Genomic DNA, 14,777 nt, shown 5'->3' on the forward strand with positions numbered 1-14,777 from the left:
AAGATAAATGGGACCTGCTCTTTGCACAGGTCGCCCACCGTGTTTTTCAAAGGATCAGTGACTGCAGTAGCTACACGGCTGCTATAGAGCTCCTGCAGTGACAGTACCTCACTCCGATGAATGTATCTTCTGGACCATCGCAGACAAGCGCCTGGTGACATGGACGAATATATGCGGGTCCTGTGGGAGCTGGGGTGAGCCTGTGGCTGCAGAGAAGTTTCTGCTGCAGTCCACTTAGAGGAGCTGATCCGAGATGCATGTTTAGCTGGCTTCAGGTCAGATCACATCTGCCAGAGACTCCCAGAAAAGGGTGATCGGAGATTGCAGGAAGTCATGGACCTGGCCAAATCACTTGAAACAGCACAGAAAAAGAGGAGGGCTCCTCCTCTGGCAACATGCCTGCCTCGTGGGGAGCACAGGTGCTTCCATCTTAGGACATGGGATCCCAAGTTGACGCCATCGAGCACCCGAAGTGCCACTTCTGCAGTTACATGAAGCATCCACGTAGGAGTTGCCCGGCCAGAGATGCGACTTGTTCTAGCTGCGGGAAAAAGGGGAACTTTGAAAGGCTATGTAGGCCCAAACCTTCCTCCAGTAGTACTGTATGAGGGTGGCAGCCATTGCCATCTTGGACCACATCACTTCCAGCTTCACTTCTGATCGAGGGGTGGGGTGGCTCAGTGGGACCATGGGGACGACAACTTGGGACGCACTAGTTTCGGCGGTGAGGAACAGCACCCCGTGCTTGCCATGGGGGCAGCCATCTTGGAGGGTGCCAGCAAGCCAGTAGAGTAGCAGCAAATTGGACACCGTGACATTGACCGTGCGTGGCACTAAATACAAAAACTTTAACCTCCTCATTATGCCACAGCTCTGTGCACCAATCATATTGGGAATGGACTTTCAGTGCTAAATCAAGACGGTAATCAGGTCACTGTGCAAGCGTGTCCTAATGGAATACGATGGGCCTCACCCTTTCCACATGGTCCGCAATAACCAATTTTTAAACCACCTGTCTCCCCTCCGAGCAATGCCAATTGGCAAATTGCGGTTTGTCCACCCTCCACGTTTCACCACCACTCCTATTCATGGACCTCACCCCCGACTGCAAGCCTGTCACCACCAAAAGAAGGCAATATAGCCCTAGGAATAGAGCCTTCATTAGAAAATAAGTTAAATGACTTCCGGCTGAAGGAATTATAGAACCTAGCACAAGCCCTGGAGAGCACAAGTGGTAGTGGTAAAGAGCGGGGAGAAGCACCACATATCCTTAGACTACAGTTAGAACATCAACCGATTCACCCAACTGGATGCCTACCCCCTCCTCGCATAGCTGACGTGATGAACGAGATCGCCCAGTCTTCTCAACCATCGACCTTAAGTCGGCATACCACCAGCTCTTGATCTACCCAGAGGATAGCCAGTACATGGCATTTGAGGCAGATGGCTGCCTCTACCGTTTCCTCCTGGTCCCTTTTGGGGTCACCAACAGGGTTTCCATCTTCCAGAGGGAGATGGACCGGATGATGGATGACCACGGGTTAAAGACCACATTCCTCTACATGGACAACATGACCACCTGCGGCCATGACCAGCAGGACCATGACACTAACCTACAAAAATTTCTCCAGATGGCCAAAAAGCTCAACCTCACATAAGACCAGAAGAAATGCATGTTCCGCACTTCACGACTGGCTATATTCGGTTGCGTGGTGGTGAATGGAGTCATTGAGCCCGACCCTGACCTTATGCATCCCTTGCTGGAGCTCCCACTGCCCCAAGGCCCTGGAAAAATGCTTGGGGTTCTTCTCCTATTATGCCCAGTGAGTCCCTAATTATTCCTACAAGGCCTGCCCCCTGGTGAAAACAACCACTTTCCCTCCATTGGCAAAAGCCCAAGCAGCTTTCACACACATCAAGGATGACATCGCCAGGGCGGCGATGCACGCTGTGGATGAATACATCCTATTCCAGTTGGAGAGTGAGGTGTCGGACTTTGCCCTGTTTACCACGCTTAACCAGGCTGGCAGGCCCATGGCATTTTTTTCCCTCCAGGGCCTCAAACTCTGGCACTCAGCCATTGAGAAGGAGGCCCAGGCTATAGTGGAAGCAATGTGCCACTGGAGGCATTACCTGGCTAATCCTGCCTACCTCTAGATACCTGCCTTTTGTCTTGCACCTCAGTTTTCATGTGCTCTCACCATGAAGGCACACCATACAGCAAGCTCTCAGCATGAGGGCTCATTGCATGATCCCAGGACATGGGCACACCCTCTAGCACAAATGCAAAATAAATAAGAAAACCCTCAAAAACAAACAGCATTTTGTCACTGTTTTCTTTAAATTATAAACTTAAATTTTAAGGGTTCATATAATGAAGCAATTTACATTGTATGTTAACCAGCTAATCTGAGTTTTTACTGATAAAGGAACTCTGGCCTCTCCAGGAATTCCCTGTCACTCTTAAGTCACATGACCCCTTGACCTCCCTTCAAGCCAAAAGCATGACTGATTCATTCATGTAAATTGCCTAACCCTTTCCGAGGAGGTTGATGTTAGGAAGAGAAATAAGGAAGTATGGCTTCCTTCAGATGTCACTAATTCTTCAGGAACAATTATGTAAACTACACCAGCTCGATAGGAGTTAAATGTTTGGGAACAAATTCTTAAAAACAGAGATTTAGGCAACTGCTGGCATATTAATATAGGGTGAGGGATAAGGAATGAAAGGCATACATTTTTTCTGTGTAAAGCAACAAGTTACCACTAACTTGACACAAAGCTATCTGATATAGTTGCTTAACAATAAAAAGGGAGGCTCAACCCATTCATGACAAAACATAATGGTGTGTTCTTATTCACTGCACAAAACACATCAATCACACGGTCAGAGGGGATGTTGCACATTCCATTGTACCATAACTTCAGTCGAACATTTACACTTAAGGCACTGAAAAATGAGCTATAACATTTAGTAATAATGACAGTAACAATTTTCTTCTAACATTTAAAATATTTGATCTAAAATGAAACAATAAAGACATAATAAGAGGTGCCTCCTTGAAAAATTGTAAAGTATGGACTACTTAGTTTTAAAGCTCCAATTCTAAAAGAAAGTCTAGAATAAATTTAAAATTTTGATCCGTAGATGGTCAAAGCCAGGAGTAAGAATATCTGCATGAACCAACTAAAACAGTTAAAATAAAAGCATACACCAATCGCATACAGTATTTTATTTTTCCTTTATCCTCCACTGTAATATTTTTCTCAGTCTTGACATTTTTAGGGACCCTTGCTTCCAGAGATTCACAACCCTCTAGCAAAAAAAAATTGTTTCTTAATCTCAATCCTCAATGGGTGACTGCATCTTCTGAAATTATTCCCAGAGATAGATTACCCCTCAATGTGAAACATTCTTTCAACATACACCCTTCAAGCCAATTTTGCTCCATCAGCTAGCCAAATCAGAACATTGCTTCAATTATATATTTTAAATAACTCTCCAATTCACTCATAGAATTCTCTACATAGTACCTTCATTGCTGAGTCTACTATAAAGTGTCTGCATTAAGTTGCTAAAATTGACACTTTGTATCTCACTTTAAACTCTTAAAAATGAGTCCTTGATTCCAGAATTTGTGGCAATCAAATTGGAGTTAAACAACATTAAAACATGCCTTTCAGCCCATCTCATCCATCCTAACCAAATTCCCATATGCCTGTATTTGGCTCATATTCCTTTTAACCATTTCTATTCATGTAAGTAAAAACACCAAAATGCTGGAAGCACTCAGGTGGTCTATTCAGATCTATAGGAGACAAAGAACTATTGTCAACATTTTGGGCTCAAGCCCTTCTTCAAGGAAAAATCAGAAAAGGCAGAAGCAGGATACATCAGAAAGTCTCAGAATTCAAACAATGGGGAGGTATCCAGAATGCAAAAGATGTTATTTGAATGTGATAAGGGACTAGGTAGAATTTATCATGTTTGCGTGAAAGGAGACAGGGAATGGAGAGACTACGTGGGTAGCAGGGGGGCAGGGTTTAATGAAAGCCAGTGAAGTCAATATTAATGCCACCCAGTTGGAGGGTTCCCAGTTGGAAGATGAGGTGTTGTTTCTCCAATTTACAGGTGGTCTCGGTCTGGCACTACATCATAACATGGACGGCCACCCCTTCTCTATTCATATACCTGTCCAAATGTCTCTCAAAACTTTATAATTGTATCCGCTTCTATCATTTTGGCAGCACATTCCACATAGCCACCATGCTCTATGTGAAAAAGGTAATGCTTACGTCCCTTTTAAATCTTTCCCATCTCACTTAAGTTTATGCTCTCTACTTTAGGCTCCCCTATCCTGGTAAAAACACTATGACAATTTATCTGACTTATCCCTCATAATTTTATAAAATGGCGGTGCTGGCCCGACGGGCCAAATGGCCTACTCCAGCTCCTATTGTCTATTGTCTATTGTCAAAAGGTCCCCCTCACCCTCAGAGAAAAGTCCCAGCCTATCCTTATAATTCAAACCAGGCAGTCCTGGTATCAACCTTGAAAATCTTTCCTGCACTATTTCCAGCTTAATGAGATCTATGGATGGATGACTAGAACCAACCACAATACTTCACATATGGTCTCATCAATGTCGAATCCAGTTGCAAAGAGATGTTCCACCTCCTATACTCAATGCCCTCTGATGAAAGAAACCATGCCAATGCTCTCTTCACCCTGACTACATCTGTTTACACTTTCATGTAAACTTGCATCCCTAAGTCTCTCTGTTTCACAATACTCTCCAAAGCTCCCATTTACTATGCAAGTCCTGCCCTTGATTAACTTACCAGAGTATAACATCCAACGTTTGTTAATTAATTTACATCTATCATTTTTTAGCCCACCTTCCCTGTTCATCTATTTTAGATAACCTTCACCATCCACTAAACCACAATTTCTGGTGTCTCCCTCAAACATACAACATTCTTATCAAACTTGTTAATATAGACAACAAGCTTGCACCACCACCTTTATCCACTTTAATACTGTCAACACTTACTGTTTTGTAATGTGGCTATGTTTCAAGATGCCACTATTCCATTTTCTGAGTTCCCTAGCATCCATGACCTTCTCCCTAATAAATGCAGACAAGAAGTGCTAAGACCTTGCCCATTTCCTGTGGCTATCACACATAAACAATATCATTGATCCTTGCAGTGAACTGGGATTCACTAGTAGTGTGTTGTCCTGATGGCTGGCCCCACCTCCCGGCTCCACCCCCATCTGCTCACATAAAACCCTGGTTTCCTGCCTTCTGAAGAGTACTGCGAAACCCTACCCTTAGTTATAAGCTAATAAAAGCGTTTGTTCTCCCTACAGTTGTGATAGCTTTTATTCACGCTACAATTTTATTAGCTTATTCCCTAAATGATTGAAGCGCTACTCAAGCCAGGTATGCTACTGATAGACCCTCTGTCCCCTGACGTGGCTGAGTAGTTCACACTCTGGCTAGACTGCTTCCAGGCCTACCTGAATGCGACCAGAGACATCTTCCACACTGATGAGCTCAGGAGGTCCGCACTCGATTCGAGGGTAGGAAAGAAAGGGTATGCAGTCATCAGGGACTGCATTCCATATGACGCTGCCATCGAAGCGTTGAAGGCTAAATAACTGAAGTCGCAAAACGAGGTCCTAGTGAGGCACCAACTCGCTCTATGTTGCCAGTGGCTAGGAGAGACCAACCATGACTACCTGCTGGATCTGTGGATGCTTGCCAAGAAGTGCAGGTACAAAGTGGCTACAGGCCACCTTCATGAGAAAGAATGGATCCAGGATCTAGTCGCATGGGTCCGCTTGAGGTACATGAGGCAGCGACTGGTCGAGATGGGAAAGAAGGACTTGGCTAGCTACGATGAACTGGCCAAATCATTGGAACAGGCCACTCGAGTGAGGAGCATGGAGTCTCCGGGGATCAAGCCTTGATGGCCCTAGATCAGGACAGACCTCACCAGCTCAGCAATTCTATAGTGATTGTGAAGGTAAATGGATATTCCACTAAATACTAATTGACACAGGCTCTACTGAAAGCTTCGTAGTCTCTCGGACAGTGCAAAAATACAACCTAAAGATGTATCCTTCCAATTATCACATATTCCTTGCGTCTCATTTGCATTCTATGCGTGTTCAACAACATTGTATAGTATACCTGTTGTTTAAAGGCTGGGAATTCTGTAAATTTTGCTTGTATATACTTGATGAATTGTGTGCTCCAGTGTTGTTGGGTTTGGACTTCCTGTGTCACCTTAAAAGTATGATCTTGGAGTATTCAGGTCCCTTCCTCTCCGTAACAGTTTGGAACGGAGGGCCCCTAAAATCATGCAGCCTATCCACACTGAATATTGACCACCACCAACCACCTCTCTTCCCAAACTGTACTCTGACTGCAAACCTATTGCTACCAAGAGCAGAAGGTACAGCAGAGCAGACTGAGATTTTATGAAGTCTGAGACACAATGTCTACTCGACGAAGGTATCATCAAACCTAGCACCAACACATGGAGAGCGCAAGTGGTAGTGGTAAAAGGGAAAACAAGTACACACTCCTGGACGCATACCCCCTCCCTCGAATTTCAGACATGATGAATGATTTTGCGCAGAATCGGGTCTATTCGACCATTGACCTGAAAGCTGCTTATCACCAGCTGCCAATCCATTCCAAGGACCGTACATATACAGCATTTGAGACTAATGGTCATCTCTATCAATTCTGGAGGGTCCCTTTCAGAATTACTAATGGGGTTTCTATCTTCCAGAAGCAGATGAACGGATTGGTGGATGGATATGGGTTGAAGGCTACCTTCCCCTACCTCGATAGCGTCACCATTTGGAGGACCATGACATCAACCTCCAGTTTTCTCCACACGGCGAAAGCCCTGAAGCTCACTTATAACTCTGACAAGTGCGTGTTTAGGACTAAATGGCTGGTTATCCTTGGCTATGTGGTGGCGACTGGCATTATTGGCCCCGATCCAGATAGGATGCACCCACTGTTGGAGCTCCCCATTCCCAGGACCACAAAGGTTTTGTGGAGATGCCTGGGTTTTTTCCTCATATTATGCCCAGTGGATCCCTCAATACACTGATAAGGTTCATCCTCTCTTAAAAGCCACTAAATTCCCCCTCTCGGCTGAAGACCAAACGGCTTATAGCTACCTCCGGAATCACATTGTGAAAGCCGCCAAACTGGCCCTAAAGTTAAAAGGCCTTCCAGACGAATGATGGCAGAAAGTCCTCCCTATGGCGTGCCATTCCATCCGGTCGCTACTTTGTACCGCGACCAATGCTATTCCTCACGAGCTCCTATTCACTTTGGAAAGAAGGACCCAATCTGGCTTTCCACTCTTTGCCCTGTCCTTCTCAGGAAGCACATGAGGATGAGCAAGACCGACTCCCTGGTGGAAAGAGTGAAACTGCTCCATGCCAATCCCACATACGCCTATGCGGAGTACCCGGATGGCAAGGAGAACACTGTCTTCATCAGGGACCTGGCATCCATCGGAACAGAGGGTGCGTTGCCAAGGAGCTCATTCTGGCCACCCTCAGTCATAGCCTCGGGGGATCTGGTTTGAAAGTGCATCCCCCTCCACCTTTGAGCAGGAGACCCAGCCCACCTCTCCTCCCTCACAAGGGGACCAGAAGACCAAAGGAGTCCAAGGGCCCTTGGTGCTAAGGTGCTCCACTGAAATCTCCAGACACGTGGACCACTTAAATCTGTAAATTTGTAAATATCTGTATATTTTTCAACCATTTTTTTCTGAACGCATGTTCTCGGTCTTCATTCACAGACCCTAAATTCTACAGGAATGGGTGAATGCAGTGAACTGGGATTCACTGGTAGGATGCTGTGATGATGGCTGGCCCTGCCTCCCAGCTCTGCCCCTATCTGCTCATATACAACACTGGTTTCCCGCTTAAACTCAGAACCTTTCTGAAGACTGCTGTGAAACCCTATCCTTAGTTATAAGCTAATAAAAGCATTTGTTCTCCCTCCAGTCGTTACAATCAATTGGCTATAGTCAATTACTAGCTTGGACTTGTTTATTCACGGTACAATCCTTAAGAAATTATATTCTCTGCCTTGTACACTTTCGTTCTCCTTTAACTTCCAAAGCAAATTCATGCTCTCTCTTTGTCTTCTGGATTCCTTTTAAAGTGCTCTCCTACATCCTATAAACTCTTTAAAGGATTTACTTTATCCCAGGTGTCCGTATCTAGCCATATGCCTCCTTTTCACTGACCAGTACTTTCACATGCTATTTCTTCTTAAATAAAGTATTTAAGAACTTCTCACATGTTATTTCCATTCTTTTATTCACTGCAGGAATACCTTGAGGTAGTAATTCTAGGCCCAACTATATTCAGCTGATTCATGATGATTTTATTTCTAGAACGAACATTTTAGCTGATGATTACAGTTTCAACAGGGAAGTTAGGGAAGAGATGGATACATGAAAACAATATGAATTTTATTGCTAGGGCAATGTGATTCTGTTTTCATGGACATAATTTCAGTTTATCATGTTTGTTCCATGGGGTTAGTCAACAGAATCACCAAATGGCTGCATAACATTCTGGAGAGTGCCTAGAGGGGGCTTAATGACAAATATTGTGCTGAATTTTGGGACAAATGACAGAGAAAGGGCAGAGATCCAACAGTTAGATTTTAAGGAGTTGGGAAAGAGATCAAGAAACAGTGTATCAAATGGTATTAATCTCTGGATTACTTACTCCCTGTGCCTTGCACTATAAGTAAAGAGGAAAATGCTTACGAAATGCAAAGTTGGGGAAATGGCATGGGGTGGAGGTCTTTGAACCCATAGAACTTTGGAACTGATTCTAGGGAAAGTAGGACTCATATAGGTCAGTGAGATTTCACATTAATACAGTCAAGGCTAATATCCTTGCAGACATGTTTTCAAAAGATGTTGGGGAGGGGCTAAAGTGGTCTGGAAGGATATGAAATGGGAGGAGTTCATAAAGACTCTATTTAAGAAGAAAAAGGACGTGAAAGCACAAGATATTGAGGTTCTGGACAGGAAAAAAGAGGCATATCCCAGGTACAGGCAACTGGGATAAAGTGAATCCCAAAAAGAACTTATAGGATGTAAATTCGGAGGGCAAAAAGAGGACATGAGTTAGCTAAGTTAAATGGAAGAGACTGATTAGAGCACAATAGAATACTCTCCATTTTTCAGAAAATCTAAGCTCCAATAACGCTCAAGAGGCTTAACATCATCCAGGACACTGGGATCCCATCCACTTCCCTAGATGTTAACTTCTTCAATGCATACTCGCCACATTATGTACAGTTTACAAGGTTTGTTGCAGCAACTTGCAAGGAGGCTTCTTTGATAGCTCTTTTCAAAGATGAAAACTTTACAATGCAAAAGTGTAAGGGAAATGTGAATGGTAATACCATTACCTTCCAGACATTGTTAAAAGTCGCACAATATTTTGCCATCCTGCATCATTGACACACTTAAATACTGGGTCTGCCAATTCTGTTTATGAGTGGCAGGGTTAACATTGAGGTTAGTGCGATGCTATTACAATGCCAGTGACCCGGGTTTGAAGCCAGTGTTGTCTATAAGGAGTTTGTATGGTCTCCGTGTCCTGTAAGGGTTTTCCTCAGGTGCTCCGGCTTCCTCTTCCCACCCTCTGAAAATGTACAGGATTGTAGGTTAATTGGGTGTAAATGGACAGCATGAGCCTCAATGGCCAGAATCGGCAACCATGTTGCAAATAAAAAATTTTTAAAACTCAATAATTAAAAAATTTAACCACAAGCCCACAAATTTTGCTAGGGGCACCCAACAAAGCATCTGAAAAGTCTCATTATCTCCAAAGGTTCACAAGATCACAAGACAAAGGAACAGAAGCAGGCCACTAGGCCCATCGAGTCTGTACTCTACACTAGTTCCAATTTCTGGGCTTTTCCCCATATCCATTGATGCTCTCACTAATGAGATACTTGTCTATTTCTTGTTTAAATACTCCCAGTGATCTGGCTTCCACTGCTGTATGCGCCAGTGAGTTCCACAGATCCACAGCCCTCTCGCTAAAGAAGTTTTTCCTAATCTCTGTTTTACATGGATAACCTCTAATTTTCAGACTATGACCCCTTGTCCTCAATTCACCCACCAAGGGAAACATCTTACCCGCATTCACCCTATCTACACCTTTCAAAATACGAAATGCTAATCTTTCCTACAATGCCAATCAAATTCCACTCCACAATACCCCTGACAAAGCTGTAAGCAAGTACCACCCTCAATTCAATTATTGTGTATCTTTTTCCTCAATAAACTATCCTTCCAACATACTCCCTCGTTTTCCTGCTAAGTGGAACAATGGTTCAATTTTAATTTATGTATTTTTGGTCCAATCAGCTTCAATTAAGAATATTTTTTCTCAAATTTAACATTTCTCCTAAATGCAAACCATTATTCATGAAAATTATTTTTTTCTTCTACATGCTCCAAAGCTAAACATGTATGTGGCTTTAAGCCTGCATTTAATTTTATTCATTTTTATAGTTAGCTTGAACATTCCAGACTTTTATCAAAGCTCTGAATTTGGAAAGGGACTCATTTGCTGCATTTCTGACATCAAATACTTTACTTTTTAAATTCAGAGATTACAGGCCCTTCTAGCCCACAATCCCACGTTGCTCAAATACGCACTTGTGACCAATTAACTTACTACTTTGTCTATTGAACATGGGAGGAAACCACAGCATCACGAGTAAATCTACATAGTTTGAGAGAATGTACAAACTTCTTACAGACAGTGGCAGATTTGATCCCAGGTCGCTGGTACTACAATTGCACTGTGCTAACTGTGTTTTTAGAAATTTATAAAGGTAGTGCTAACTTAGTAGGGATAATCATCTTTTAAAAGATATGGTTAAATAAGTCTTTTCTATTATAACGTAAAAATTTTCATAGAATCATTGAAAATTAAAAAGGTAATTGAGCCATGATGCTTATGCCAGACATTAAAAGAGCCTAACATCACTTTCTAATTCTAGGGTTTTAATTCTGAAGGTTATTATCTCTTCAAGCACACATTCAAGTACTTTATACATGGACCAAGGATTTCTGCCTTTAAACTCCTTACACAGAATGAATTCGAGATCCACACCAACCACTAGAAGGAGAAAAAAATTGCTAATCTTCCCTCTTAATTATTTGACAGACTTCTTTAAATCTATGACCCATAATTTATGATTTCTCATCTAAGGAAATAGGTCTATTTACTTTCTCCAGGCTACCTCATGGTTTGACATACTTCATGTAAGTTATCCTTGGCCTCATCTCCAAAATAAATTGCAATCTCTCTAATCTTTCTCCATATCCAAAACTTCCACTCCTGGATACATTCTCACAGATTTTCTCTATATTTTATCCAGTGGAAATGTTTCTTTCTTATAATATCGTGTTCATAACTCTATGCAATATTCAAATTGGAGTCTAACTACTATTGTATAACGTACATACATAACAGCTCTGCTTTTAAATTTTATTCCACAGCTTATAAAAATATCATTTTAAACAGTTCTTATTAAGTTGACCCACCACTTTTAAGAATCGGTGGCCATACACTTCTAGTCCCTCTATTCATTCCCTTTGTATATTCTCTTACCTAGTCATATCTCCCCAGTTCCACAACTGCACACTTCATTAGTCTGAAGTCCATGATCAGTAAGATGTCCTTATCAAATAACATACAGAGCTTTCTATCCACCATTCTATCAACTTTCTACAGGGGCTCTATCAAGAGCTCCCCACTGGCTGCATTAGTGTGGTACAGTTGCTGTAGAGAACTGAATCGAAGGTCAAGTTCACAGGACCATAAAAGCAGCAGAGAGGATCACTGGAGTCTCTCTCCCCTCCCATCGATGTGATTTATCGAGATCGTTGTTTAAAGAGGGCTCATAAAATCAGTGAGGACTCTTACCAACACAGCATCTTCCAGGTATTCCCATTGGGAAAGAGAAACAGAAGTATCAGAGTTGAAGCACCAAGCTGAGGAGCGGGCAGTGAGATTGCTGAATAACCGACTCTGTGAGACTCCAGTATTTAATTAATAATATTTATTTTAAATATTTGTATATATGTACTGTACTTGTCTGTATGTATGCTGTCTTTTTGTGTGTTTGCATTATTTTGCACTGTGGACTGAAGAACGCTGTATCGTCAGGTTGTATTGGTACAATTGGATAATAAATAGACAAACGATAAGCTAATTGATTGGTTTTATGACGATTTAAGGTTTTTAAAAAATCCTAAATAATAATCAATTCATTAATTAGAAAACTAGATTGGCATTCCACCCCTTAAAAATAAAAACCTTTATTTCATATATATGATTTACATTTTTCCTCCTTTTCAGTTCGGCTCAAACTTACCTGGTGGACTAGTTTCAGTCTGTGCAATAAGAGCTGCCATTGCCGAATTAGGATTTAATTGATTTCCAAACATGTGAGATGGTGCAAGATTAAAAGATGATCCAGGTAGTGCACTTGCCTGTTGAGGAAATGATAAAGTACAATTAAAAATGTATGTCAAAGAAAGGCTTTATGAGACAAATCACCTGCAATGGACAAGTCTAGAACTGTCAAATTAGTAAATTCATAAAGAATGGCACCACATAATGCTGGATGATTAATGATTGCAACGCTGGAAGATTTATGATGGCTCTTCCCAATATAGTTACTTCCTAGCTTGAACCATGTTGGTGGTAAACCAGCAGTTCTGAATAGCAACAGGACAATACAGCATCAAACCAACACTCAAGTCACTTTTGAACAATTTCTTTTTAAGGTAAACATTTCCCCTTCTTTTGTTGGTTGGGATTTGGTTTGGTAGCTACTGGCTGCCCTCTAGTTGTTAGCATGTGAATCTAGTTCATGAATGCTGGCAGAATATTTTGCATCATAGTTGTATTTTATCAAAGCAACTAGATAGGTGTAACAGTTAACATTTGAGCATAAAAATAATGGAAATTCTCTCCCAACTCCATCCAAATTTTGTCTCAGCAACGAAGTCACCAGAGAATAAGAATGAAGCCAGAGTCTCTGTTCCTAGGTGCCGGATCATACAACAATCACACAATTTCTAAACTAGAAATATTAATTAACTATAAAATACACACATTAAAGATACAAACATTCATTTAAAATTATTCTAAACATCTAGATCAGAATTGCAGTATTCAGTCATATCAGTAAAATTATGAAATGATTACAATTCTAGAATCACGTTAATTCTAGAACCATATACTTATGAATTTCTACTTGTGAGTTCTTACTTTGCAGATTATCAGGTCTGGTAAACGCAAAAACCAGGCAATGAGCTTGTTGTTGTAACATATTAATTGTAAATGTTCCATTCTGTATTTCAGGATGTTTATCCAATCAAAGTCATCTCCATTATTCAGCATAAACAAATAATAACTGACTCCCCTTCTCGTCTGTACTGCTAATTCCAACAATAAATTAGCTGAGAAACACAACTGCAATTCTAGTTTAATTTTTGTGCAGTCAATAATTTCACTCTCTTGATCAAGTTACAAAATTAGTGAAGCACTGCTAAACAGCATTCAGTAAGATGCAACAATTAGATTTAATGAGAGCATATGACAGCAAAATTGTGCATACTTCAATTTCAGCCTATTTGAACTCCAACTCATGATAAAGGTGGCAGGGACGAGACTCTTTAATTATATGGAGAAATTCAAGAAGCTGAGGTTATTCTCTTTTTGGCATTTCAAATTTGAAGTTTATTAAGATAAGTATGGAAACACTGAATCAACTAGTAGGAAAGGCAGTCAGGAAAAGACACATTTATGACAACTGGCATAAAAAAATCCCTGGTGATTAAGTTCAATAAACTCTGTGACTAATACTAGAGGACATCCGTTCAGGAGAGTGATGGAAAATTTTGGGGAATGTCAGAGGTAGGTTTTTACAGAAAGTGGTGGGTGCCTGGAAGAGGTAGAGGCTGATGCAATAGGGATGTTTAAAAGACTTAGGTAGGCAAAAGAATGTTATAAAGATTGAGGGTTTTGGGTTGTAAGGGAGGGAAGGGGATAGATTAATTGTGGATTAAGTTTATACTCGAAGGGCCTGTACTGTTCTTGTTCTATATTCAATCTCAAATACCATACCTGATAAAACCTGAGTGAAGCAGGATCTAAAAGTGACTTTCACAGGAATGCCACAGAGAAAGCTACAGAAAGTTGTACTAATTAAGCTGACAGGATGAGTTTAATTATGTATTTCTGTACTATGATACTTGACAAAATAATCTCAAAATATCGATTTATGCCAAGAGCACAAGGGAACATTACTCTCAGAAAGAAGCTCTAAAACAGTGGTTCTCAACCTTTTTCTTTCCACTCACATACCAGTTTAAGTAATACCTATGCCATAGGCGCTCTGGAATTAGTTAGGGATTGCTTAAGATAGTATGTGAGTGGAAGGGAAGGATGAGAATCACTGCTCGAAACCCAAATGTTACTGAAATATTTTGCTTGAGAAAAATTGTCATTGGCACATTTCCTTTGGAGTTATGAAACTATGCACATAACGAGTCAATTAGGGACGATTAAAACAGTGGTTTTCAATTTTTTTTCTTTCTACTCACATACCACCTTAAGCAATCCTTTACTAATCACAGAGGACCTATGGCATAGGGAATACTTAAAGTGGTATGTGAGT

At 41.4% G+C, this 14,777-nt stretch overlaps 1 protein-coding gene across 13 annotated transcripts in view; it reads right to left on the reverse strand.

Annotated features, from left to right (window-relative positions):
• The window catches only part of mllt10 (MLLT10 histone lysine methyltransferase DOT1L cofactor), a 458,751-nt gene that overhangs the window by 109,761 nt on the left and 334,213 nt on the right, over positions 1–14,777 (reverse strand). For all 13 annotated transcript variants that reach the window (XM_069914651.1, XM_069914639.1, XM_069914641.1 and 10 more), the window contains one exon: positions 12,465–12,582. In XM_069914651.1, the coding sequence (XP_069770752.1) occupies positions 12,465–12,582 (118 nt within the window). The remainder of the gene's footprint in view (positions 1–12,464; positions 12,583–14,777) is intronic.

Source organism: Narcine bancroftii, chromosome 1, assembly GCF_036971445.1.
Source record: "Narcine bancroftii isolate sNarBan1 chromosome 1, sNarBan1.hap1, whole genome shotgun sequence".
NCBI classification, from domain to species: domain Eukaryota; kingdom Metazoa; phylum Chordata; class Chondrichthyes; order Torpediniformes; family Narcinidae; genus Narcine; species Narcine bancroftii.